General features: G+C 41.9%; 1 protein-coding gene across 5 annotated transcripts in view; it reads right to left on the bottom strand.

The window, feature by feature from the left end:
• LOC126248751 (uncharacterized) overlaps positions 1-27587 on the bottom strand; it is a 308443-nt gene that overhangs the window by 43591 nt on the left and 237265 nt on the right. For 4 of the 5 annotated variants that reach the window (XM_049950090.1, XM_049950089.1, XM_049950091.1 and 1 more), the window contains 3 exons: positions 10238-10365; positions 9982-10122; positions 693-863 (listed from right to left, as the gene is read on the bottom strand). In XM_049950090.1, the coding sequence (XP_049806047.1) occupies positions 693-863; positions 9982-10077 (267 nt within the window). In that variant the 5' untranslated portion in view covers positions 10078-10122; positions 10238-10365. The remainder of the gene's footprint in view (positions 1-692; positions 864-9981; positions 10123-10237; positions 10366-27587) is intronic. The other variant, XM_049950093.1, reaches the window with a different exon arrangement.

The raw sequence follows: 27587 nt of genomic DNA, 5'->3' as shown, positions 1-27587 counted from the left end.
ATAGGTAGTGTCAAAGATTTTTGTTGCAAGACATGTAGGAACCTTATACTTTTGTACACTTTGTAATTGAATTTCTTCTTCAAAAGGGACTGATCCAAGGAAAATGTCACACTGATTTACAGCAAATGGATTTCATTTTAGAATTCCTAATATTTTCTTGTCCGCTTTTATAAGACTAATGTATTTACTGACAAACAGCTTCATACTGCTAGTCTTCAATGACAATGTCACATGTTTTAAATGTTAAGCTGTTACATGCTCTATTTCTAAACTGTCATGCAGCAAACAATACAACTAGTCAGCTCACAGAATGTTTCCAGTTTTTGAACATGTTCCAGAGGTGAGGTTACTTCACGTGTACCAAAGAATGAACAGCTCATCAGTGTCAGAGTTCCACAGCAATTGTGTGTTCCAGGCTACACTATAGACAGTTATTCACTTGATGCTATGCCACTACATCAGAATGATACATCATAATCCTGACAGCTAATAAAACAAAACTGGAGCTTACTGAGAAATCAAAACTGTGCCAAGCCCTGATGTATACCTTTCACATGCAATACTCTAATCTAACTGAGCATCAATATACAACTCTTAATTATTTTCAAAGTTTCATTTTGCAAGTACCTCACATTATCACACAATGACTGTAATATTAAGTAAAATTTTATAAGATCAATATTTGTACTAACAGTCACCAATGTATCTTTGGCATCACTTTTGATGTGTCGCATTGGAGGTGCTGAAGAAATCAGTTGGTCACTAGTCACACTCAAGCGGCGTGTACGACGCACATTTGCTTCACGCACTGTAGGTATTCCAGTATTGTGGCCATTCACTTGCAGGACATTTTCTCGACACGTCTGTGAACATTAAAACAATAAAAGTTATAGCTAGTAATGTGTTCATCCAACACAGTACAGATTATATTTTTTTAGACATTTAGTTAATGTGAGATGATATGTATCCGAGAAAAAATTAAACATTGCTTTATATTACTACATCACACCATATAAACTAACAAATGGTAACAAAAGCTTTGGAGATATGGAACATTCTGCATTCCGAAATTTTTCATCTGAAATGACAACAGATATCAGCATGTGGTGGTTAGGTGGAGGAAACCTGTGCACAAAAAGAAAACATTAGTACTTATTGTTTCTGCTTTTATTTAGAGTTTATGTTACATTCATACAGAGATGAGTTTTACAAAAAAGAAAGTAAGGTTAGGGTTTAATATCCCATCAATAATGAGGGCATAACAGGTAGAGACGAAGTTCAGGTTGGACATGAATGGCCAAGAGAATTGGTCATGTCCTTTTCAAAGGAACCATTGTGGCAATTACCTCAACTGAATTGAGGAAATCAAAGAAACTCTGAATCAGAATGAGTAGACAGGAATCAGACCCCCATTTCTTAGTAACAGAGGTGATTATATATAGAGCTGGAGCACCAGGTTATCTGGACAAGCAACTGGAAAATAATCCAACTGGAATGGCTTTACTTTAGGAACTATATCAGTGTTCATCTAAATTAAGTAAAGAAACAACAGAAAATCTAAATCGTAACTTATGGATGAGAATTTTACAATCTGCTACCCTCAAATGCAGAAGCAACACCCATCTCTGTGACATTATGTCCTTGATGGCTGTGAGAACATGAGCTGTAGATAAGTAGATGCACAAGATATAGGAAGAACATAAAAGAAGTTTAAACTGGACATAAGAGAAAACATCAAACAATGGAATGAAAAAATGTTAATAGTAGCTCATTCTACACGGTGAGAAACCTAAGATGCGACTGATGGAGCACTGCACAAAAAAGCAGACTTTTCCCCTTTCAAAATGAAATCTCTCATACCCCACTGGAAGACAACATCAATATGAGCAGCACAAACAGTTTTGATGGACAACGCCAGATGTTCACATGGCTATTAAATATGACTGCACAGTGATGAGCAGGCAGATCACTTATTTGTATGAAGCTGTTTGTAATTAACTACATTAGTCTACTTTCTTATGGATAGAATCTAAGTAAATCTCTGAACACTGTTCTAAATTGCTAGAGTCATCCTGTACAGTAGCTGTAGCATCCTTTTGGAGAAGGCAATTTTCCTTACCATGAGCACTGCTTACTTTTCAGTTTACAGACAGATACATCAACAGCATTTTCTGTCCAGTTCTCTTAAGTGAGCAGACAACAGAGCTTCACTGAGCTCACATTTATGTAGTGTGACTACTTTCAGTTTATGAAGTGAGTGCTTATTTGGAGTTGTTAAGTGATCTTATATGTAAAGTACATTTCTATAAACAGTGGCTGAGAAGTGCATTATTTCTCAGTGTGATGTTGTCAGGAACCTATGTAGTGTTGTGGGAAAGGGACTGGATTGGTAAATGTGGAACCTTGCTGCTCTTGACAGCATATTCTAAAGCTGTGTTATTGTGTTGTGGACATTTGGCAGTGACTTAATGAATGACCAAAAAATTACTGCACTTTTCTCACTATTAACTGTATTATTGGTAGACTGCTTAAATCTCTTCCATTCATGAATTTCTGGCAGTTGAAGAGTGGACTGCACTTAGCAGAGCCACTTACCACATATTCGCAGTTTATCTTCCAAGGTGGGTGTGAATATGCTTGACAGAAGGACTAATCACATTCAAGTCTAGAACAGTAATCTGCAGTAATGCATTGCTTGACTTATGCTGATATATATGAAGTTCCATAACACCTAGGTGAAGCCTATGGGCCTCATCAGATGTTGAGAGAACTGAGCCTTGGGTCCATGTGATACCCCTCATGCTGTGAAAAGTATTCCAGCCAGTGATAGTGGAGTCAATAAGATTGACATTGTAGAATACATATTGACAGCATGTTACACTTCGAACAGACTCCTCACTGTGGTAGATAATTGAAATATCCAGCTGTTCAACATTCTTACATAGCAACTCACATAACAACTGCAAACTGCAGCCGCAAATAAGTACTCAATTAATAAAATGAAAGTAATTCCATTATATAATGATGGGTTGATTGACATTATTTTTTATACTCACATAAGAGGAGTGGGCATGAAATGCTAGGACTCTACAGTTTCCCTGAAAAATGAAAATCAAGAAGCACTCTTAAGGGGGGGGGGGGGGGAGTTTCTTTTTCTGGAAAAATGCTACAGCTGCCACACCAGATGACTCTGGCAAAGATTTATTTAGATTATGTCCATATGCATTTCTTGTGTTAGTATTATTAGTAATTCATACCTGTATTCCAAAGTACTAATGCACTTTGTGGAAAATCCCCCCCCCCCCCAAGACATGTCTGCACACTATATCACCAATGCTTCATAAAGTGTGCTGCACAGGGTCAGTATAACTTCATGAAGCACCATGTAGTTGCTTCTTGTGATATAGTGGGGCAGGTATAGTGGGAAATCACCAGCTCATACTTCAGTTTGCAAACCTTAGGAGGGGGGGATTGAATGACTACAATCTGGTGACCTACCTCCCCTTCCACTGCTACCATCCACCCCCACCACCTTATTACACCCCCAGAACATAATATATCCCTTATTATAGCTCTACTGCACAAACACATGGTACACACATTTAATATTTGTTCTTTTACCCACTTCATCCAACAGTAAGCAGTAATTTTCTACTATTAAAACACTATTTTTAATAATCTGCCATCTTCCATCTCCTGTAATGTGAAATGTATTTGTCCTCAAGGGAAAATTAATAGGACTTTTTTGCAGTAAATTTAATGTAGTTTAATTTTCACTGGAAAGCATATTCACTAGGAGCTACTGTTTTGTAATTATTCAAGAAAAATATGAAACAGTGACATTTAAATGATGCTCCAGTCCAGTCCAATCCCTTCCGCCCCCCCCCCCCCCCCACTGGTTCATGATACTCCCTCCTGTCACCACACAAAAATATGCAACTACACAATTTTTGCCCCCCCCCCCCCCCCTGTTCAACCTTTTTTTTCTCTTCATTAACTGGGATAATATGGAACAAAAAAGGGAACTTATTTTTCTTTGGGACACCAATTAAATCTCAAGACAGGTTATTGTTGTTGGCCTCAGAAGCAGAATGCTCCAGACATGATCCTCCAGTTGCTGCACTACTCACACTAGGAGATGACTAGGATGAATGCTTTGATGCAACAACATTCATATTAGCAGGGCATCTGTGCTGAAATTGAGGGTGGACTGGGACTGCAAACACATGCAACTCAAATTGCACAGTCCCAGCACCATATTTATCACAATGGATTAAACTGAAGCACCCTTGCGAGTAGCTCCACATAGATTATACTGGACTGCAGAAGAGATGCCATGTGCCTGTTGGTTGTGGATTTTCTCTCAAACTTCCCATAAGACCAATGACTATGGCTAGAGTTCACAGATAAGGATACACAGTGGATATAATAAGCCTGTGTCAATACACATACCCATGGGTGTGTCTGCAGATTTCGTAATAATAATTACTACACAGTTAAAACTTAAGGAGTGGCATCAATATTATGATTTTAATATCCTGAACAGAATTGACAGTGTGTTGAAAGAAGTATATAAGATTAACATCAACAAAAACAAAATGAGGCTAATGGATTGCAGTCAAATTAAATCAGGAAATGCTGAGGGAATTAGGTTAGGAAATGAGACACTTAAAGTAGTAGTTGAATTTTAGTATTTGGGCAGCAAAATAACCGATGATGGCTGAAGTAAAGAGGATATAAAATGTATACTGGCAATGGCAAGAAAAGCGTTTCTGAAGAAGAGAAATTTGTTAACATCAAGTATCAAATTAAGCGTCAGGAATTCCTTTCTGAAAGTATTTGTATGGAGAACAGCCATGTATGGAAGTGAAACATGGACGATAAACAGTTTAGACAAGAAGAGAATACAAGCTTTTAAAATGTGAGCTACAGAAGAATGCTGAAGATTAGGTGGGTAGGTCATGTATCTAATGAGGAGGTACTGAATAGTAGTGGGTAGAAAAGAAATTTGTGGCACAACCTGACTAGAAGAAGGGATCAGTTGGTAGGACAAATTCTGAGACATCAAGGCATCACCAATTTAGTAATCAAGGGAAGTGTGGGGAATAAAAATCATAGAGGGAGACCTAGAGATTAACACAGTAAGCAGATTCAGAAGGACATAGATCGCAGTAGTTGCTCAGAGATGAAAAGGCTAGCCAACGATAGAATAGCATGGAGAGCTGGATCAAACCAATGTTTGAACTGAAGACCACAAGAACAACACATTTCAATTACATGCAAACAAATAATGCTTCATATAAAATCAGTGAATCTATCAATACCTCTCTTAAATTGATTTGCAAGTGCACAGTGCAAAACTGATTACATTGAGAAATGTAGCACTTTATGGTAAATTAATTTAAATTTCATAATAAAACTAAATGATTAGCATTTAACTGTATGCAAGACATCATGGCAACTTGTGACACTATTTCAGCTTATTCCACTAGATTTTGGAAATATTCAAAGAACAGTTCACATCATCTGCTTCAGTGGTTACAACAGGAATTAGTAACTTACAAAGAATACAACAGACCATGTTGTATTAAAATGTGGTAATGATTGGGTTCCACTTTCTGTGAAATGTAAATAATATGGTGCAATTTCAGCAGACGAAAATTATAGCCAGGCACAAGCTTATCATCAGAACTCCCACATACAGAATGGGTTAAAGTGGTTTATAAAGTTGTAATACCCACAGGTGAGGTAGAGTGCAGATATCATTTCTCTTATCCTAACAGACTGTTAACTGTAGCGCACACTATTATCCTGGCCCTATCCAATATAGAGGGAGTTCCATACATAGTAGTGTCTAATAGGGCCTGCAAATTGTGTCATCACTGTCATCTGAGGTTGAACAGTTCAGATAGCATAACTGTATCTCAAAGCCGACCAGCTATGTCTTTCATCTGGCATCCAATTCAGATGTGGAGCAGCTGCATAGGAGGTTTACAACTCTGACATGTGTGTACCATCATCCACAGAAGCTTTAACAAGCTTCCTTATTATTTGAAGGTCTACCTCTTTAACAGCCACAGCTCAGCAGAGCACATTTGTTCACACCTAAGAAAGTATGCAGATGATGTCATCAGCAACACAGGGCATCAGATGTTTGCAGATCTAACTGGTCAAAACCATCTGGTCTCCCATTGGAATAAACTCAGGCCACAACACCAAGCAGAGCTTACACCTCTCATAATATCAACTCAAGGCTCAAACAGTCACATAACTTTCTTCCTGCTGTCCTACCAGTTATAGGCCCTTACCTCCATCCTCATGTTCGACTTCTCATTACTGAAGTACAATCTCTGCCCATTCCACAGGTCACAGTGCAAATGGAAATTCCCAGAAAACATGTGTAGATCCCAATGAGGTGGAACCTATTCCACATCTCGTGTAACACATGAGACCATGTCAAAGATAGATGAAAGCACACAATCAGTGGATCAGCCAGGTCTGATACCAATTGCACTACCAGGTGATACTGATACCTACATGCTGCTTGACAATTTAGTAGAAAACTTCGTGGCAGCATTCCAGGTCATGGCTAGGCCACTTTTAGTTCCATGTGCCATATGCAGACTTAAGTTGGAAGGTATTTTGTATGGGAAGTTGTAGCTCCTTCCAAGAGGTTTTAACCGGAACCTGCTCCTGACCACAACTTTGCTGCACCAATAATGACTTTTGTCAAAAAGTACACCTTGCGTATCTAGCACACTAATAATCAATCAATTACAATGTAATTAGAAAGGAGGATAGGACTGAAAGTTCTACCAACAATGAATATTAGAAATGGAGCACAAGCTCAAATGGGACAAGGATGGAACAGAAAATCTGGCATGTCCTTTTCAAGAAATCTTGCAGCTAGTCACCCAACGTGACCTGGGGAAATCGTAGAAAATCTAAGTCCATGCGGTCAGACAGGGATTTGAAGACTGCTCCTCCCAAATGTGAGTTCAGTGTCTTAACCACAGTCATAGACAATATTTTTATTCATTCTTCATTCCTAGATGGGCATTCTGTTAGTAAAAGGGTCAATGGCCTTTCAGACCATGATGTACAAATTTTAACATTAAAAGGTTTTTGTACTCAAACCAAAGTCATATTTAATTACAAACTACGTAGGAAAGTTAATCCAACAGCAATAGAGAGTTTTTAAAAACTTGTCAAGGAACAAGAGTGGCAAGATGTTTATAGTGCCAATAATATAGATGATAAATACAATGCTTTCCATGACACATTTCTCATGCTCTTCGAGAGTTGCTTTCCATTAGAACATTCTAAACGGGGTACTAGCAGTAATGGACAGCCCGGCTGGCTGACTAGTGGGATAAGGATATCATGTAGAACAAAGCGGGAATTATATCAAAATGTTAGAAGTAGTCACACTCAAGCTACGGTGGCCCATTACAAACAGTATTGTAAGGTGCTTAAAAATGTTATTAGCAAGGCAAAAAGTATGTGGTATGCAAATAGAATAGCTAATTCACAGGATAAAATTAAAGCCATATGGTCAGTTGTGAAGGAAGTGTCTGGTCAGCAGCACAAAGTTGACGATATAAAGTCAGTTAGCAGTAATAATATTTCTGTTTCTGATAAATCAGCAAATGCCTTTCCGAGATTGACATCTGAAATACTCCTCTGTGATACAGACAAGAGGGAGATTGAGACAATAATCAAATCACTGAAGACTAAGGACTCTCATGGTTATGATGGAGTGTCTAGTAGAATATTAAAGTACTGTGCTGCACATGTTAGCCCTGTATTTAGCCATATGTAATTTTTCCTTTAGGAATGGTCAGTTTCCTGAGCAATTAAAGTACTCAGTAGTAAAGCCGCTTTATAAAAAGGGAGAAAGGGGTAATGCAGATAATTTTAGACCTATTTCTATGTCATCAGTGTTTGCAAAAGTTATCGAAAAGGCTTTGTATGTAAGGTTAATTGATCATTTTATATGACACGATTTGCTATCAAAAGTACAGTTTGGCTTTAGAAGTCGTTTGACAACTGAAAATGCTATATTCTCTTTTCTCTGTGAGGTACTGGATGGGCTAAACAAAAAGTTTCGAATGCTTGGTGTATTTTTTTGATTTGACAAAGGCATTTGACTGTGTTGATCACACAATATTGCTCCAGAAGTTGGACCATTACGGAATAAGGGGAGTAGCTCACAATTGGTTCACCTCTTACTTTAGCAACAGGCAGAAAAAGATCATTATTCACAATGTTGGTAACGGATGCGGTGTGGGATCTGAGTGGGGTACTGTCAAGTGGGGGGTGCCCCAGGGATCAGTGTTGGGGCCACTCCTGTTCCTTATTTATATAATTGATATGCTCTCTAGTATTATGGGTAACTCTAAAATATTTCTGTTTGTTGATGACACTAGCTTGGTAGTAAAGGATGTTGTGTGCAACATTGACTCGGTTTCAAGTAGAGCAGTACATGACCTCAGTTCATGGCTTGTAGAAAATAAACTAACGTTAAATCACAGTAAGACTCAGTTTTTACAGTTCCTAACACACAATTCAACAAAACCTGACATTTTAATCTCACAGAACGGGCATATGATTAGTGAAACTGAACAGTTCAAATTCCTAGGTGTTCAGATAGATAGTAAGCTGTCGTGGAAATCCCACGTTCAGGATCTTGTTCAAAGACTTAATACTGCCATTTTCACTATTCGAACGGTATCGAAAGTGAGTGATATTTCGACACGTAAATTAGTCTACTTTGCATATTTTCATTCACTTATGTCGTATGGTGTTATGTTTTGGGGTAACTCTTCCCATTGTAGAAGGATATTTTTGGCTCGGAAACGGGCGGTTCGGGCAATAAGTGGTGTGAGTTCACGAACCTCTTGTCGACCTCTGTTCACGAGTCTGGGTATTTTGACATTGGCCTCTCAATATGTATATTCCTTATTGTCGTTTCTTGTTACCAATATTAGTTTATTTCCAACAATAAGCAGCTTTCACTCGGTTAATACTCGGCAGAAATCAAACCTCCATTTGGATCGCACTTCCTTAACTCTTGTGCAAAAAGGTGTGCAGTATACTGCTGCATCCATTTTCAATAAGCTGCCACTCGAATTCAAAAATCTTAGCAGTAATCCACGCACTTTCAAATCAAAACTGAAGAGTTTCCTCATGGGTCACCCCTTCTACTCTGTCGAGGAGTTCCTTGAAAAATTAAGCTGATTCTCATTGTAATGCTGATAGTGTTTGCTTAAACTTATGGACTTATTTTCTTTCAGGTTCATGAACATTTATTTTTATCTGTTATTACTTTTTATGTTGTAAGTTCATGTACTGACATGTTCCATGACCTAGGAGATTTTCTCCTCAATTTGGTCCTACGGAGCTTGACATGTAAATAAATAAATAAATAAATAAAACTTCACTCAATAACACAATTAGAAGTGGAGCAAGTAAGTGTACTTGTACAACATATCACACTGTTTTTGGTAATGTTTTTATGTGCAGGTTATAACTACATCAAAAAATAAACAAATAAGCTGATACTGGCAACACAATTATGAGAGTCAATAAAAGAAAACATGGGTTGGTAGAATCAGTAGTCGTACAAACAAAACAAGAAATGACAAACCTATACCTCTACTAGAAATTCACTCTTTTAGCAGAATCAACTTTCATCACATACATACATTGGCCTGTGTACAGTTTATCATTTCTCTGTATGATCAGAGGGTCAATGTCTAACAGCTAATGTGGACCTATAATTTTGAATATCTTATAGGCAAGTTATAATATCATTTTCAATAAAACTCATAACATTATTAAGAGACAGCAGCACATTTACTAATCATAAAGTTGTGAAAAGGCATAGAGGACAATATAAAAGAGTAAAAATGCAAGTGTGACAGAGCGTAGAAGATGAAACAACTACTTCCTTATTATCAAAATCTTTTGCACACATACCTCTTTGAGCAGATTTGTGCGTCGTCGTGTGATGCGACCACCACGTGTGGACACAGCAACAGCCCTTCGTTCACGCTGCTCACTGCGGAGCCACATGCTTGGCCACCGTGGTTCGCACCTCCAAGCCCTGCAGCCGTTGGCCTAGAACACAATGTTACATTCAAGACACCATGTGTTGCAGTATAATATCATAATAATAGTGAAATAAATATATAACATTAGCTTTTTTTAAAATTTAATGGATTACAATCATTACCTAACGCATTCTATTCCAGTCTCAGGAGTTGTATATGCAAGAATGTACGACTCGACGCCCACATATCAGCTTCCAATTCATGTATTTAATTCTGATTTTTGATATATACCATCACGTGGCTTCTATTCCTGTAAAGCAAAAATAAAACTGTGGAGAAATCCGGTGGACAATCGTGGACCTATAATTTTGAATATCTTATAGGCAAGTTATAATATAATTTTCAATAAAACTTATAACATTATTAAGAGACAGCAGCACATTCACTAATTGTAAAGTTGTGATAAGGCATAGAGGACAAAGTATCAAAGAATAAAAATGCAAGTGTGACAGAGTCTAGAAGATGAAACATTACTGTGTAACAATTAGCAAGGTTACTTCCAGTAATTAAGTAAATTTTGTCCTTGTTTCTCTTTATACATATTATAAACATAAGGGCTAATTTAAACTTTTGATCACTGTCAATTCTCATGCCCCTCCCTTCAAAGAAAACTGAGTACTTGATAGCAACAAAAGCTAAATTAACTTACTACATGCTTACTGCCATTCTTGCAGGGTAAGATGAATAATACGAAGTACTTGAACTTCGTGGCAGGATGATGAATAGTTACTTTTCTGTATCCAAGAAGTGTACAGCAGAGCCAGTAGTGGTTACCACTTCACTTAGGCAAAAAGACTGAACTTCTCCTCTTTCAGGATATTAGCAAGATTATTCAAGGTATTAACCAAGTGACTGACCCAAATGGCGACGATAATTGCTGTCCAGTCCACACCCTCTCACGACGCACAAGATATGCGACATCGCCACATATGATCACGATCGTACCACAGACGCCTGACATAAGAAACACTCACCCTATTGTGGTGCAGACACTCGGATTTACACACGCTATGATGTCAATGGTGTACCACAAATATCTTGATTTGGGGGAAAATGTTGTTGCCACTTGAGTCAACCGCCATGTGCAACACCATGTTCATGAGAGGAGTCACTGTCAACTCACACTTATTGTGGGAGTAGATCGATGGGTCATAGTGTAGTAATTCATTGATCAGTTAAACTTTGGGCAAATTATACTTCTTTCTCAAGCACCACAAACTTGCTGGATTGCCTGTTTTGTAGACAGATGCAGAGGCCTGTCAAGTGCAGTTGGCTGTACACTGGCAACACTGATCCCCAGCAATGCAGTCTGTCAGTCACAAAGTTATTTTACTCACGCTATAACAAGGGCACAGGAGCACCATCTTTGAATATTTTAAGGTCGCCTGGAGTGGTGAGTCCATCATACATGCTAAGGGCATAGTCTGAGTATGTCAAAAACCATACTATGCCGACTGCCAACAAGGCACCATTCAGTTGAGTGGTGAAGACATTTTGTGTGGGAGACGTTCAAATTGGACGAAATGTCTTCATTTCTCAACCTCAGACAATACTATCTGAACATAACAATCTGTTTGTTTGTGCTGTAGGCTGTCTATGTCTCCAGTTAAATAATGCACTACTTCGTCGCTCTTGATTGTCAGAATGGTTTGAAGAACACACCAAGGCAATGCAGGTCCTCGAGTACTCCCTGCTGGTGCCCGTCCGGTTAGCTGCGTGGTCAAATTGTGCTGCTTCCCGAGTGGGATGGCACACCGGTTCCCAGCACGAATCCGCCCAGCAGATTAGTGTCGAGGTCCGGTGTGCTGGCCAGCCTGTGGATGGTTTTTAAGGCAGTTTTCCATCCACCTCAGCGAATGCGAGCTGGTTCCCCTTATTCTGCCTCAGTTACACTATGTCGGCGATTGCTGTGCAAACACTGTCTCCATGTACACATACACCATAATTACTCTACCATGCAAACATTTGGGGTTACACTCGTCTGGGTCTGGTACGAGACATTAGCCGTGAGGGGGGGGGGGGGGGGGTGTTCCACTGGGGACGAACTGCACAATAACCCTGGGTTCGGTGTGGGGCAGCGGTGGGGTGGGTAGACTGCTGTGGAATGTTGTGGGGTTGTGAACCACTGAGGGCTACAGTGGTATGAAGCCTCTCTATCGTTTCTAGGTCCCCAGTTTAATACAATACAATATCCCCTACTAGTCATCTGGTCTAAGTTTTACTGAGTACATCTGGGATGCCATGGAGTGTGATATGTGAGCCTTGGACCCAGCTCTGACCAATCTCAGTTGTAGGCGGCAGCTGAACTGTCGCGAATCACACTGGTTGCCTACATAAACTTTGCCTGAAATCTACCAACCATCAGTGTTCCCCCAGAACCTGTGTAATGCTCTTACTGTCCCACGGAGCCTATGACCGACGCACTCATAGGGAGGTGTGAACCACTGAGGGCTACAGCAGGACAAAGACTCTCCATTATTTCTTGGTGCCCAGTTTAATACAATACAATACAATTTCCCCTACTAATCATCTGATCTCAGTTCTACCGAGTACATCTGGGATGCCATCGAGTGAGATGTATGACCCTTGGACCCAGCTCTGACCAATCTCAGTTGTGGGCAACAGCTGAGCAGTCAAGAATCACACTGGCTGCCTACATAAACTTTGCCTGAAATCTACCAACCATCAGTGTTCCCCCAGAACCTGTGCAACGCTTTTGCTGTCTCGTGGAGCCTATGGCAGACGCACACTTTGGGAGGTGCCCAATTCAGTCACACTCCTAAGGCTGTATAATAAAGTGTGAATGTAGAATATAAGATCGGCCGCAAACTGGAACTGTCACATACATACCATAAAATATGAGAGGAAATCAAATAAAATGTGGCGAGGATGCACCAAATGTCACTGCACATCCATTACAAGAAAAGTGAACCACTTTTACACTACATTATATATAGAAATGCGGTAATAAATGTGCGCGTTCTTAATTTCGGCACTGCAACGCCTATGAAGACATCACCAATTTAAAAGTTAACAGCAGACTGCAAATCGCCCAGAACCACAACATGAGGCTTAGAAATTGCTCTTGTCAAATTGAGAAGAAATGCTGCAGATAAACTCCAAGACATCGAACTTGACTCAAAACATCACACATTATTATAAAACGCTCATACCGTATTTGACGTCTTCCACTTTGGCGCTCATTCAAAATTCTGCTGCGCATTAACGTACATGAATATGAAGAGCTGAACCATCCCAGCTTGCAAATAAAGTAGCATATATCACTTCGATCACGCAAGGCAGAGCGTATGTGCGCAACAGGATGAGATTACTTACGCGACTGTGCCAATAATGGTACGCTCTCGGTAGATACGACGTGTCAAATTAAAAGGTTAAGACTCACGCTTTCCAGCAACACTACCACCGTCCCCGTCGACAGCAGGTCAAAATCTGACTGCCAGTTAGTGGCTTGTATGCCCCCCTACAACCACTTGCCGCAGGTGTTCTCCACTAGCCAATCGCAAAGCTTCTTGTAGAAGTTACAACGGCAGCCAATCAGCGACGAGCTGCCACGGCTCCGCCCTTTTCGGGGCAAAGTCCGGAAGAAGGGGGAGTCCCGACAATTTAAAATAAGGGTTTTGCGTTAGTATTTAGGACATCCCTGGACGAACACAGTTGACAAAAATTTAAAGTCGACATTTCAGAATTAAGATCATAGCGTGAATGACTAAAAGCCAGAAACAGTAAATTGAAACATGTTATCTATCTTAGACAAAATAAAAACTGGTGAGTTTGTAAGATAGCATCCATCCACCGACAATAATAATTTTATTATTGCGGATGTAGTTTTCTACGGATCCGAAAACCAACGCCTTCGGCATGTACCCGTTTTATACAATGGACACCTCTGTACCATTGTTCAATCACACCAAACTCTCCACACATTTAACACATTGCTTTGTCATTACAGCCATTTCTACCTTTATCAATGACCTCTGACGTTGTTCGGTACTTCGAACGTTATTAGCCTTCTGAAAGTCTTCTCTGGCTTATTGGGTTTACTTTTCTGAATCTTAACCGTATTTTCCTTTTTATGTGTATTAACTTCTACGATGATCCTACATGGATCCTGTTGGTGGGCCGATTCCCGTCTCCCCGTATCGAGCGCTTGCCTGACAGAGTTGCGATTGCTCGACTGTAGTTCCATCTCCTTGAGTAAACCTTAATGATTCTTACAATTCCTTGTTACAGTTTCTGGCTCTTCTCCCGTAGCAAATCGTAAAGGCTTGATCAAAAAGATGGAACTGCAATCGCTCTACAATGAGCAACCGCAGCTCTGTCCGGTCAGGGCTCAATACGGAGACTAGAATCGGTTCGCCAACAGGATCCCTGCAGGATCACCACAGAAGTTAATACACATTAAAGAGAAAATACGCTTAAGATTCAGAACAGTAAACCCAATAAGCCAAAGAAGACTTTTCAGAAGGTAAATAACATTCAAAGTATCGTCGAATGTTAGGGGACATTGGTAAAGGCAGACATAGTTACTATGACAAAGGAATGTGTCTAATGAGTGGAGTGTTTGGTGTGACTGAACCACAGTCTAACGTAAGACTGTGACTCAACTATGATACACAGACGTCCATTGCATAAGACTGGCAATGGTATTCACACGAGCCACATGAATCAGCTTCTCATCTCTTGACAAAACGGATAAAGGTAATTATCTTCAGAAGTCTCAGTTTTAACTTTAATCAGAGTCGCCTTAAGTGCCGACAACTTTATATTAACGCCGTAGAAGTCAAACAAATATATTTGCATCTTTCGCAGAACTTAGTGTAGGCCCTACGTGAAAATGTCGATCTATGGAGGTTCAAGATCAAAGCAGTATCACAGATCCACTCACAATTGAGTGAGTGAGTGATTTTCTGGTCAGATAAAGACAAAACTACCCCACCACAAATACGGCTATGCCTAGGTGAAGAAGTGTATATAAATCAATATTAGTTATAACTGTTTTATTCTCAAAACTTAACTTAGTCCTTTCATTTTGTATCTCCTTCCCCTGTCATACGTCGAGATGTAGCTTCTCTGTTTAATACTTTGTAAAAGTTTCTTTAGAATTTCTCTGAAAATCAGTGGACAAGACAAAGTACATAATGGTGTGAAAAGAAGGAATGTCTCCGAATACATAATTCCATTGATTCAAATTTCTTGACTTACAACTATAGGCGGTATTTCACTTTTAGTTGTTTTCATGGCGGCAAATTCTTTCGCTTTAATTTTCGGTTACCGATGGTGCGACACTAGTTTCCCTCATCGAAACCGAGTGAAATGTCATGTATACATCTCATTCCTTGTTGTATAGCCCAACAGTTTCTTTTCATCCGAACAGTAATGATAAAAAGTCTCTCTCTCTCTCTCTCTCTCTCTCTCTCTCTCTCTCTCTCTCTCGAGTAGCGGTTCGCCGCCGTCGGGTGCTAGTCTTTTAAGGTGACGCCATCTAGGCAACTTACATGTCGGTGATAATGAGCACAACACAACATCCAGCCCCGGAGAAAGAAAATATCCGATGCGGCCGGGAGTCGAACTCAAGCCCCTTCGGTTGGCAACCAGCCATGCAGACCACGCAGCTACCGACGCGGACATGCTACAGGTGAAACGGGTGCGAAAGGCTTTCAACTTCTTCTTTTTCGAATGCTGGTGTTCCATCGTGATGAAAGAGCTGATTCTAACACAGAAACTGTGCGTCTGTTGAAAACAATCCGCTGCACCGTTGACGTCGTCGTAACCCAATACAGTAACGAAGATAAAATCTACTCTCTGCCGCAGACGGAACTTAGTTTTTGTCGTGCAAGATAGAAAGGAAAATCATCACCTCTGAGCGTCTACACAACAACAAAGGACGTCCTTATCGAGAGGCTAGGGAGGCGTTGTGGAAGCGCCCCCCGCCCCCCCCCCCCCACACTCCAAGCTCTCAGGGAAAGGAAATAATGTATTGGAGTAAGTGTTTTTCTTTCAGGAACATTAACACGGCCGGAAGCGGGACATTTTTATGACTACTTACAAGTCGCCATTCGTCTTACAAGATATTAAAAATACTCCATACCTCCACGTCTTGCCCCCCTCCCCCCCCCCCCCCCACCATCCCTACAAACTATCGTATGGGTGCCCTTGACAATCATGGCTGAGCCTTTTGCGAACGGTAGCAAGCATATAAAGGCAGTAAGGAAAAATGAAACTAAATCTGCGATTTCAACCGCTGGAAACCGGACACCCCTATGTAATGTGGAATAGGTTATTTTCCTATGTTAAAAATATGGTTCGGATTGTTGTTATTCTGCATATTCCTATGTAAGATATAAATAGCACTTATGTTCAATATTCTCACAAAATATCTGATAGTTTTATGTAATTAAAGCTTAAAAAATCATTAAATAAAAAGATCTGGTCACGCGATCGAAAAAACACTTATTGGCTGACGCTCTGGTGAAGTCATATACTAGGAAAAAGACAAAGTTATATGTGTATTACGGAGCGTTAGCCGAAGTTACTAAGTATTTACGTACTTTTCTGCGAACAGTTTACCTATTTAGTGGTGGAAAACGCAATTACAATTTTTAAGTAACAATAGAAAGGAGTTTTGTGAACGCTGATGGTGGAAACCTGGTGAAAGTTCATGCATTTACATTCCACCAAATTAGAGCGATAATATGTGCAAACGACGGACATTTCTTTTCCCTGCTAAATCATTAAACTCGCTCAAAACTAAGAATTGTAGAACTTTTGAAAATGGGTCCGTATAATATTGTCGACTATCTGTCTTGAGCTACGACCCAAAGCACAAACAAAGAGTAGTCTTCAATGAACTGTGACGGGAGACAACAGGGGACTGACGTATTAGGGCACGTATTAAAATTCTGAAATACTGCACTGATTAAGGCTGCTTACTGCCGAAATCTAGATTTGTTTTAATAAAGTCTTAAAAGAAAGGACAACTGATTGTTGTGCTCCATCATTCTGTAATACAAACAAGACAATTATTCTTGGCAAAACTTAGTGCTGCTTTTCTATGTATAAGTTACTAAGCAAAGGCACTGCACATACAAGGCGGTCGGTGGCGCTACGGATAACGTATCCGACTGCGGATTAAGTGATCACACGTTTGAATCCAGGTAGGGTCATATATTTTAAAAAGTTTTACACGAAATTCGAAGATAGCGTTAGCAAGAACTGGTTGTAACAGTCGTTTCGACGTGGGATGTATTCTACGTAGCTTCGCCTTAGTCGTAATCTGAGAAATGGACAACGGGGAATAAATGTATTTACTTTGCGAACAGACAATTCACTTTTTTGGAAAGCATTACTAGTAGTGAAAATATCACCATACGCCAACAGTACAAGGACGTATAGGACGATGACGTCATACGGAGAGGTATAAAGCGTGTAAAACACGCAGGTGAAAAACGTAGGGCTGTGATATTTGTAAGTGTAAACTAACTGTAGTGTCTGAGCAGACTTACTTCATCATTGTGTACGATAATGAAACTGCAAAAGGTTAAACAATAAGGATCCTAGCTGGACAGTACGAAGATAAAAACATTTTTTCTAATAACGTAGAAAATGTGTGGCCACATTACTAGCAAAAATCTTTTAGAACGTCATTCGTGTGAACAGTGACTGCTAAGTGCATATACACTGAAGAGCCAAAGGAACGAACACCTGCCTAATATCGTGTAGGCCGTAGGGCCTCCGCGAGCACGCGGAAGCGCCGCAACACGACGTGTCACGGACTCGACTAATGTCTGAAGTAGTGCTGGAGGGAACTGACACCATGAATCCTGTAGGGGTGTCCATGAATCCGTAAGAGCACGAGGGGGTGGTGATCTCTTCTGAACAGCACGTTGCAAAGCATCCCAGATACGTTCAATAATGTTCGTGTCTGGGGTGTTTGGTGGACAGCGGAAGTGTTTAAACGCAGAAGAGGGTTCCTGGAACCACTGTAGCAGTTCTAGACGTGTGGAGTGTCGCATTGTCCTGCTGGAATTGCCCACGTCCACCGGAATGCACAATGGAGACGAATGGATGCAGATGATCAGACAGGATGCTTACGTACGTGTCACGTGTCACCTGTCACAGTCGTACCTAGGCGTATCACAAGTCCCATATCGCTCCAACTGCCCACGCCCCACACCATTACAGAGCCTCCATCAGCTTGAACAGTCCCCTGCTGACATGCAGGGTCCATGGATTCATGGGATTGTCTCAGTGCCCGTACACATCCATCCGCTCGATACAATTTGAAACTAGACTCGTCCGACTAGGCAACATGTTACACTATGTGATCAGAAGTATCCGGACCCTCCCAAAAACATACGTTTTTCATATTAGGTGCATTGTGCTGCCACCTACTGCCAGGTACCCCATATCAGCGTCCTCCGTAGTCATTAGACATCGTGAGAGAGCAGAATGGGGCGCTCCGCGAAAGTCACGGACTTCCAACGTGGTCCTGTGATTGGGTGTCACTTGTGTCATAAGTCCGTACGCGAGATTTCCACACTCTTTAAACATCCCTAGGTCCACTGTTTCCGATGTGATAGTGAAGTGGAAACGTGGAGGGACACGTGCAGCACAAAAGCCCACAGGCCGAACTCGTCTGTTGACTGGCAGAGACGGCCGACAGTTGAAGAGGGTCGTAATGTTTAATAGGCAGACATCCATCCAGACCATCACACAGGAATCCCAAACTGCTTCAGGATCCACTGCAAGTACTATGACAGTTAGGCGGGAGGTGAGAAAACTTGGATTTCATGGTCGAGCGGCTGCACATAAGCCACGCATCACGCAGGTAAATGTCAAACGACGCCTCGCTTTGTGTAAGGAGCGTAAACATTGGACGATTGAACAGTGGAAAAACGTTGTGTGGAGTGACGAATCACGGTACACAACATGGCGATCCGACATCAGTGTGTGGATATGGCGAAAGCCCGGTGAACGTCATCTGCCAGCGTGTATAGTGCCAACAGCAAAATTCGGCCCTTCTTGCTTCCCACTGTTGAAGAGCAATTCGGGGATGGTCCCACTGTTGAAGAGCAATTCGGGGATGGCGATTGCATCTTTCAACACGATCAAGTACCTGTTCATAAGGCACGGCTTGTGGCGGACTGGTTACACAACAATAACGTCGCTGTAATGGACTGGCCTGATCAGAGTCCTGACCTGAATCCTGTTGCACACCTTTGGGATGTTTTGGAATGCCGAATTCGTGCCAGGCCTCACCGACCGACATCGATACCTCTTCTCAGTGCAGCATTCCGTGAAGAATGGGCTGCCTTTCCCCAAGAAACATTCCAGCACCTGATTGAACGTATAAATATGAGAGTGGAAGCTGTCATCAAGGCTAAGGATGGACCAACACCATACTGAATTCCAGCATTACCGATGGAGGGCGCCACGAACTTGAACGCCATTTCAGTCAGGTGTCCGTATACTTTTGATCACATAGTGTACCAGTCATTAACAGTCCAATGTCGATGCTGACGGGCTCAGGCGAGGCGTAAAGATCTGTGTCGTGCAGTCATCAAGGGTACACGAGTGGGTCTTCGGCTCCGAAATCCCGTATCGATGATGTTTCGTTTAATGGTTCGTAAGCTGACACTTGTTGATGACCCAGCACTGATATCTACAGCAGTTTGCGAAAGGGTTGCACTTCTGCCACGTTGAACGATTCTCTTCAGTCGTCTTGGGTCCCGTTCTTCCAGGACATTCTTCTGGCCGCAGCAATGTCGGAGATATGATGTTTTGCCGGATTCCTGATATTCACGGTACACTCGTGAAATGGTCGTACGGGAAAACTTCACTCCATCGCTGTCTCGGAGATGCTGTGTCCCATTGTTCGTGCGCCGACTATAACACCACGTTGAAACTATCTTAAATCTTGATAACCTGCCATTGTAGCAGCAGTAACTGATCTAACAACTGCGCCAGACACTTGTTGTCTTACATAGGCGTTGCCGACCGCAGCGCCGTCTTCTGCCTGTTTACAAACATCTGTATTTGAATACGCATGCCTATACCAGTTTCTTTGGCGCTTCAGTGTAAACAGCAAGGAAAACACAATTATATTCTGTTTCTGATAGGTGTGGTGAAGTTTTGTAATTGTGATTTGGTTTTCATATGAGAGGACTGTCGAGTAGTTTTACAAATAAGTTAAAATCTTATATCGGGTTAGATTCGAACCAGCGATCTACAGACATTATCTTATAAAATTCGAGAGTCTATTGCTCCAACAACTGAGTTACCGAATAATTGAGGTTTCTTTGCGTAAAACGACAATTTTCACTAGGTGTTTAATTTCGTCGATTGAAGCTATCCTTCGTTGTAACAGTGGGGCAGCATATCTCGGAGGTAAGTTAATGTTAACTTCACAGTGCAACACGTTTTTAGTTAAGTTACTGAACTTGGGTGTCGACGGGGAAGCAATTTGCCGGTACACTGCAATCACATTTTACGCATCTTCTCATACTCTGGCACTCTCAAAAACAACTTTTCAGGAGTTTTTATAGATGTATTTTTACACTATGACACTATATGCCATTTGTAACCAATTTTCCGAAGCGTAAATTCCAAAACAAGACATCACTCTGAATTAGCATTATGACAGTACGAGCAGCAGCGAGCTAGCCAGTGACATCACAGGCATCACATGACTCGAATGGAGCGTTTTAGCGGGCTTTCAGATTATCTGAATTTCATTTCCGTTTTTATAAAAGAATATTGAAATGCAAGAGGAAAAATGCATGTGTGTGTGTGAATTCCTAAGGGACTAAACTGATGAGGTCATCGGTCCCTAGTCTTACACATTGCTTAAACTAACTTATGCTAGCAACAACACACAAACCCATGCCCGAGGGAGGACTCGAACCTCCGACGGGAGGGGCCGCGCAATCCGTGACGTGGCGCCCTCGACAACACGGCTAAAAAAATGCCTTTTAGGGGCTGACTTTCAGCTCTTATCCTGGTTATATTGCATGACGAAGATCGATATGTTGAACCTTGCCTAAATCGTCGACATGTCTACTTTTTGAATATTATATTTTAGTTGAAAAGGGGGAGACACACGCGGTAATATTTAAGAGGAAGCATGCTTTTTCTAGCATTTTTTGGAAAGTGTCAGTATTGAAGAGCCACGAAAGGCAGACCATAATTCCATTAACAGTTTACTTTGCACAGTTTAAAGATACAATCATTGTTTACTTATAGGCGGATTTCCCTTGCTTTCCGATCGATGGTTTCGTCGTAGTAATGGCGGAAGTAGGTTGGTTGGTTGGTTTGAGGATTAAAGGGACCAACTAACAAAGGTCATCGGTCCGGCGGAAGTAGATTGCCGCTATTCCCCTAATTGTGGTAAGTATGAACAAGAAAAAAAAACTGTTGTTACCTTTCACGACTATTATGTTCTTGTGCACATCGATATACATAAATTTAATTTATTTGCTTTTGCGTTGTTATGCGCCGCATGCTCGTGTGTGCTGCGTTGACGGACCTCTGAACACTATTTCCATTTCACTGTTCATTGTTTTAGTGCTTACATCGGGGTTCCAGTCACATAGCCATTCGTTGTTGTGTACTCGTGTGAGCCAACCTTTGTGATATAATTAGTTGCCTTGTACTTCTTTGAAAACATGCACCATTTACGGAATTGTGAGAAGTCCATGGTGATCAGTGCGCGTGCTATTTTGAGGCAGAAAAGAACGGGGCAGGATCACTTCCGCACCACAGCCAGCAAAGAGAACTAAGTGTCTTGGTATTAGTGAATATGCTAGAAAAACTTGATGTCTTGTATCACCTAAAAAGAGTTCTGGTAGGCGACAGAAGCTCACATTGGGCAAATTTACACGGGGAGTCATAAGGAGGAAAATTCTCGACTTCGATGTGGAAAAGTAGTTTCCATCACGGGCAGCCGCACTGAAACGTTGTAAATACTGAAGTGGAAGACTTTCCTGATATGTGTGAAACAACCCTTTGGCTTGCTATTTGAAAACTGGACTTCAGATACAGAAACTTCAACAAAAAAACACATGATGATGAAAAAAAACCGAACAGTAGAAAAAAAAAGACGAGTTCTTGCAAGACTATTTATTGCACACCAGAGAGTTGGTGAGGTGCAAATCTTCCAGAAAGTTCAGACGGCAGGAGCAAAAAATGCCTTATGCATCATAAGATGTATACGATTATAACAGAGGAAGTGTTAAAGAGTGGAATGGCAGGAACGAAGGAATTTAATACACCATCCTGATCTGGAAAAAGGATTATAACGTGCCACATTAGGAATGAAGATGGGTTCGTGTAAAATGCGGCTTACGTTTCATTGGGAAAAAGTAGGTGTAGATTATCACTCTGTAATGAATGCCAGACACTACGAAGAGTGATTTAGGAATGTTCGCGAAAAGCTACTAAACAGGCTCCATAGCATACGACGATAAATCCAGTACTACAAAATCCCTCTTTGAAATTGAAGAAGGCTCCTATTACTGAATGGTTCGAAAGTAATAACGTACAGCTTCCGTCTAATGTCACGTCATGCGACGAATTTTCTAAAGCCGGCATTCACGTGCGGCCGCACTTCATATCACAGGAACGCCTTTTAGAAAGTGTATTACACTCAGTGGACAAGAAAAATAAACTTCTTTGGTAACCTGTGGCGCACTGCGAAACTACTCAATTTATCTGGACCTTTGTCAAGACCGAGGTAGCAAATGAAAACAAGAATTGTACGATAAGTGATATTTTGCAGTTGTGCAGTTTCACTCTGGGAAGTGTGCCCCAAAATGTTTGGAGGAAGTCAGTAGTACAGACTTGAAAACAGATACGCACAAAGAGTCTGCTGTTTTCAAAGAGCAATAGAACCATCGCCGATTCATGTAGACGACCGTAATAGCAGCAATGAGATCTCAAATAGCAGCGGAAGCGATTAAGTCACGTTTTATTTCATTTATCATTCTTCTCTGCAATATTTGAGATAATCGATTTTTCATTTACTGTTAAAATGTACAGTTCTTTTCATTGTTAATTTATCGAGAGCTGCTTTTATATCGAGCGTTCACTCGCAATTACCAATTTTATTGCCCTCTACTCGCAACAATAACCGCACACGGCAATGCTGCGTTGAAATGCTAGTAGGTAGTTGCCATTCTTCACTGGCGAATAGCAGGTTATCGCGCATTACAATGGCTGCGCGCTGGTATGACAGTTACGCCCCACCACAGCTTCGCATGGACTGCAGCTGCTAACACAATTGCTTTACAAAACACGTAACTGCCAAACACAGAGATTATTCGCTAGTAATGGCATACGATGTAACCAACAAATATTCAAGCTTTATACCCTTACCTCCACTGAAGAAATAGTTATAACGGTAATCCCAAGCACAACGTTCGCGTTTGACATTGAAGTGATGAAATGGATACTCAAAAAGCAACGAAAAGCCCCTTGCCAATAGAAAAAGATTGTACCTTTCTACACTGCAAAGGAAATATTTCTCCTAATTGTGGTCTGGTTTCTACAGCTCCTCTACGTTACCATTCGTCAAACAACGCTCGAAAAAGAGGGGCTTTCTCTTAAATATTACCGCGTACGTAGCTCCTTTCCAACTAAAATTCACACACCAAATGACAGTAGACTTCGGTAAGGTACAAAATGGCTCTGAGCACTAAGCGACTTAACTTCTGAGGTCATCAGTCGCCTAGAACTTAGAACTAATTAAACCTATCTAACCTAAGGACATCACACACATCCATGCCCGAGGCAGGATTCGAACCCGCGACCGTAGCGGTCGCTCGGTTCCAGACTGCAGCGCCTAGAACCGCACGGCCACTCCAGCCGGCTCGGTAAGGTACAACACATCAATGGTTGTCATGCGATGTAACCAGAATATAAGTTGAATGTCAGGGGTTAATCATTATGAAATGGATGATACTCATTAAATGTCAGTTGACAAGGGAACCTCCCCATCGCAGCCCCTTCAGATTTAGTTATAAGTTGACACAGTGGATAGGCCTTGAAAAACTGAACACAGATCAATCGAGAAAACAGGAAGAAGTTGTGTGGAACTACGAAAAAAATAAGCAAAATATACAAACTGAGTACTCCATGCGTAACATAGGCAACATCAAGGATAGTGTACGCCCAAGAGCTCCGTGGTCCCGTGATTAGCGTGAGTAGCTACGGAATGAGAGGTCCTTGGTACAAGTCTTCCCTCGGGTGAAAAGTGTACTTCCTTTATTTTCGCAAAGTTATGATCTGTCCATTCGTTCATTGACGTCTCTGTTCACTGTAATAAGTTTAGTATCTATGTTTTGCGACCGCACCGCAAAACCGTGCGATTAGTAGACGAAAGGACGTGCCTCTCTAATGGGAACCGAAAACATTTGATCGCAAGGTCATAGGTCCACCGATTCCTCCACAGGAAAACACGTATGATATATTCTATACGATACTGGTGACGGCACATGCGTCACATGACAGGAATATGTTGTCGACGCACTTAACTTGTACACTTAGCGAATGGGTAAAAAGAGTTTTCTACCTTGCCCGATTTAGGTTTTCTTGTGGATGTGAAAATCACTGCCAAAAAAGTGATTACGGACAGATAATAATTGTCTGAAAATAAAAAATTAAACTTTTCACTCGAGGGAAGACTTGAACCAAGGACGTCTCGTTTCACAGCTGCTCACGCTAACCACGGGACCACGGCGACCTTGTGCCTACACTATCTTTGATGTTGCCTATCTTGCGCGTGGACTACTCAGTTTGTATATTTTGCTCATTTTTTTCATAGTTCCACACAACTTCTTCCTGTTTTCTCGATTGATCTGTGTTCAGTTTTTCAAGGCCTATCCACTGTGCCAACTTATAACTAAATCTGAGGGGGTGCGATGGGGAGGTTCCCTTGTGAGTAACAAATCCATTTCAACCCTTCCAAAGCATCCCTAGTCAACTATTGGTGATTGTTACGTGGAAACGCGGAGGAACAACTGCAGCTAAACAAAGACCTGGACTACTGACGGACAGGGACCGTCGACCACTAAGGAGGGTGGTTGTAAAATAAATCATATGAAATCAGCAGAACGACTCACTCGGAGAGTTTCAAAGTGCTCATATCAGTCCAGATAGCACAGTGTCTGTGCGTAGGTAGTTAAAGAGAATGGGTTACATTGGTTGGCAGCTCCCTGTAAGCCACGCATTTCTGTAGTCAACGCTAAGCTACGCTTGAGGTGGGGTAAAACACAATGTCATTGAGAGTGGATACTGGAAACGAGTGACTTGGAGTGATGAATCACGCTGGACCATGCAGAAATACAATGGAAGGGTTTGGCGATTGCATAGAGAACTTTGCGTGTCTACATGTGTAGTGCCAACAGTGAAAAGCCGTCATAAAGATGAAGGGTGGACACACCCCATATTAATGTACACTAACAGATGACCGGATACTTTTCATCAAGTAGTGTATATCACGCGTAGGAACTACGAGGAGCTTAGAGAGATAGCGGCGCGTAATGATGTATAAAAACAAGACTTTTTTCCTCGCTCTATATAAGGCTGCAAATACATAATACTGGATCAAACTAGCCCGCAATGCTCTGCACAGTTGTGTACGAAGTATAAATATAGATATACAGGGTCCAGTCACATTAATGTGACCCCCTGTCAAAAGACCTTTTACACCGCGGATGTGCGTGAAAGGAGTCACTGAGGCTCTGGGAGGTACCGACAGGGCTGTGGAGCCACGAAAACTCCGGCGTCGTGTCTAGCTGCACTGGGTTTATCGATTGAGGATCCATAGATTGATTGGTTTTTTAAAAGGGGGGGGGGTGGAGGGGAAGGGACCAAACTGAGAGGTCATCGGTCCCTGGTTCCCTGTAGAACAGTTACCCAAGGGAAAGAAGAAAACAAAGAAGACGTATGGCACAATAACAGGAGAAAGAAAGAACCAGAAGAACGACAGGAGGACAACAAACACTACAATGGACAAAACAGGACAAGAAAACCACAGAGAGACGCAAGAAACAGGGAGAGGAGATTAAAAACAAGAAAGATTACCATGGCTGGCTGACCATGAGAATAAAAAAGGAGAAGCTAGCCCCTCTGCAACACATTAAAACCTCCACCCTGAAAGCCCTAGGGTGGAGGACACAGAGGGACAAAGGACATACGCTAAAACTCATATCACATGATAAAGCCCACCCTCACGAATAAAACTAAAGCTGCTATTGAGGCACTGTCGCCCAACACCGAAGGTAGGGTGCCGGGAAAGCTAAAAGTCCGCCGCAGAGCGGCTCAAAGTGGGCAGTCCAGCAAGAGGTGGACGACTCTCATTTCGGAGCCACGGCGACACTGACGTGGATCCTCGCGAAGGAGGTGGTAACCATCTGTGAACCACGTATGGCCAATGCGGAGTCGACAAAGGACAACTGATTCCCTGCGAGAAGCCCGCAGGGAAGACTTCCACACATTCGCAATCTCCTTAATGACATTCAGTTTGTTGTGCATACTGTTCTGCCACTCCGTCTCCCAAAGCCGAAAAACCATGCGGCGTAACAGGTCAGTTTCAGAGATGCCCATCTCCAGCAGCAGTTTCCGTGTAGCCTGTTTGGCAGCCTGTCAGCAAGTTCTTTGCCTGGGATTCCGACATGTCCTGGGGTCCACACAAACACCACTAAACAACTGGACCGTTCCAGGGCAGAGATGGGCACCTGGATGTTCGATACCAAAGGATGGTGAGGGTAGCACTGGTCGATAGCTTGTAAGATGCTCAGGGAGTCATAACAGAGAAGAAACGACTCACCAGAACAGGAACGGATGTACTGAAGTGCACGAGATACGGCCACAAGCTCTGCAGTATATACACTGCAGCGAGCGGTCAAGGAATGCTGTTCGATATAGCCTCTGTGGACATAGGCGAAGCCAACATTACCATCAGCCAAACAGCCGTCGGTGTAAACAACTTCAGAGCCCCGGAACACGTCAAGAATCGAGAGGAACTGACAGCAGAGAGCGAAGGGGTAAAGGAGTACATAGGGCCATGCAAAAGGTCCAGACGAAGCTTCGTCCAAGGTGTACACCATGGTGGAGTACGTGCACGGATCTCAAGTAGAGGTGGTAAAGGGGAGGACTCCAGTTCGGAGAGAAGGGATCGCACGCGAACCGCAATCGTGAGCCCTGACCTGGGCCGCCCAAGCGGGAGATGAACTGCCGCAGGTGGGAAAAGGAGACGGTAATTCGGATGTTCAGGAGAACTACGAATGTGTGCAACGTAACTGACGAGCAGTTGTGCACATCGGACCCGCAATGGAGGGTCTCCGGCCTTAACCAGGACACTGGTCACCGGACTCGTTCTAAAAGCTCCCGTCGCTAAGCGAACGCCACAGTGGTTCACTGGGTCGAGGAAACGTAACGCCGAGGGCGCCGCCG

Source organism: Schistocerca nitens, chromosome 3 (assembly GCF_023898315.1).
Source record: "Schistocerca nitens isolate TAMUIC-IGC-003100 chromosome 3, iqSchNite1.1, whole genome shotgun sequence".
Classification (NCBI taxonomy): Eukaryota; Metazoa; Arthropoda; class Insecta; order Orthoptera; family Acrididae; genus Schistocerca; species Schistocerca nitens.
This window is presented reverse-complemented; position numbering and strand designations above follow the sequence as displayed.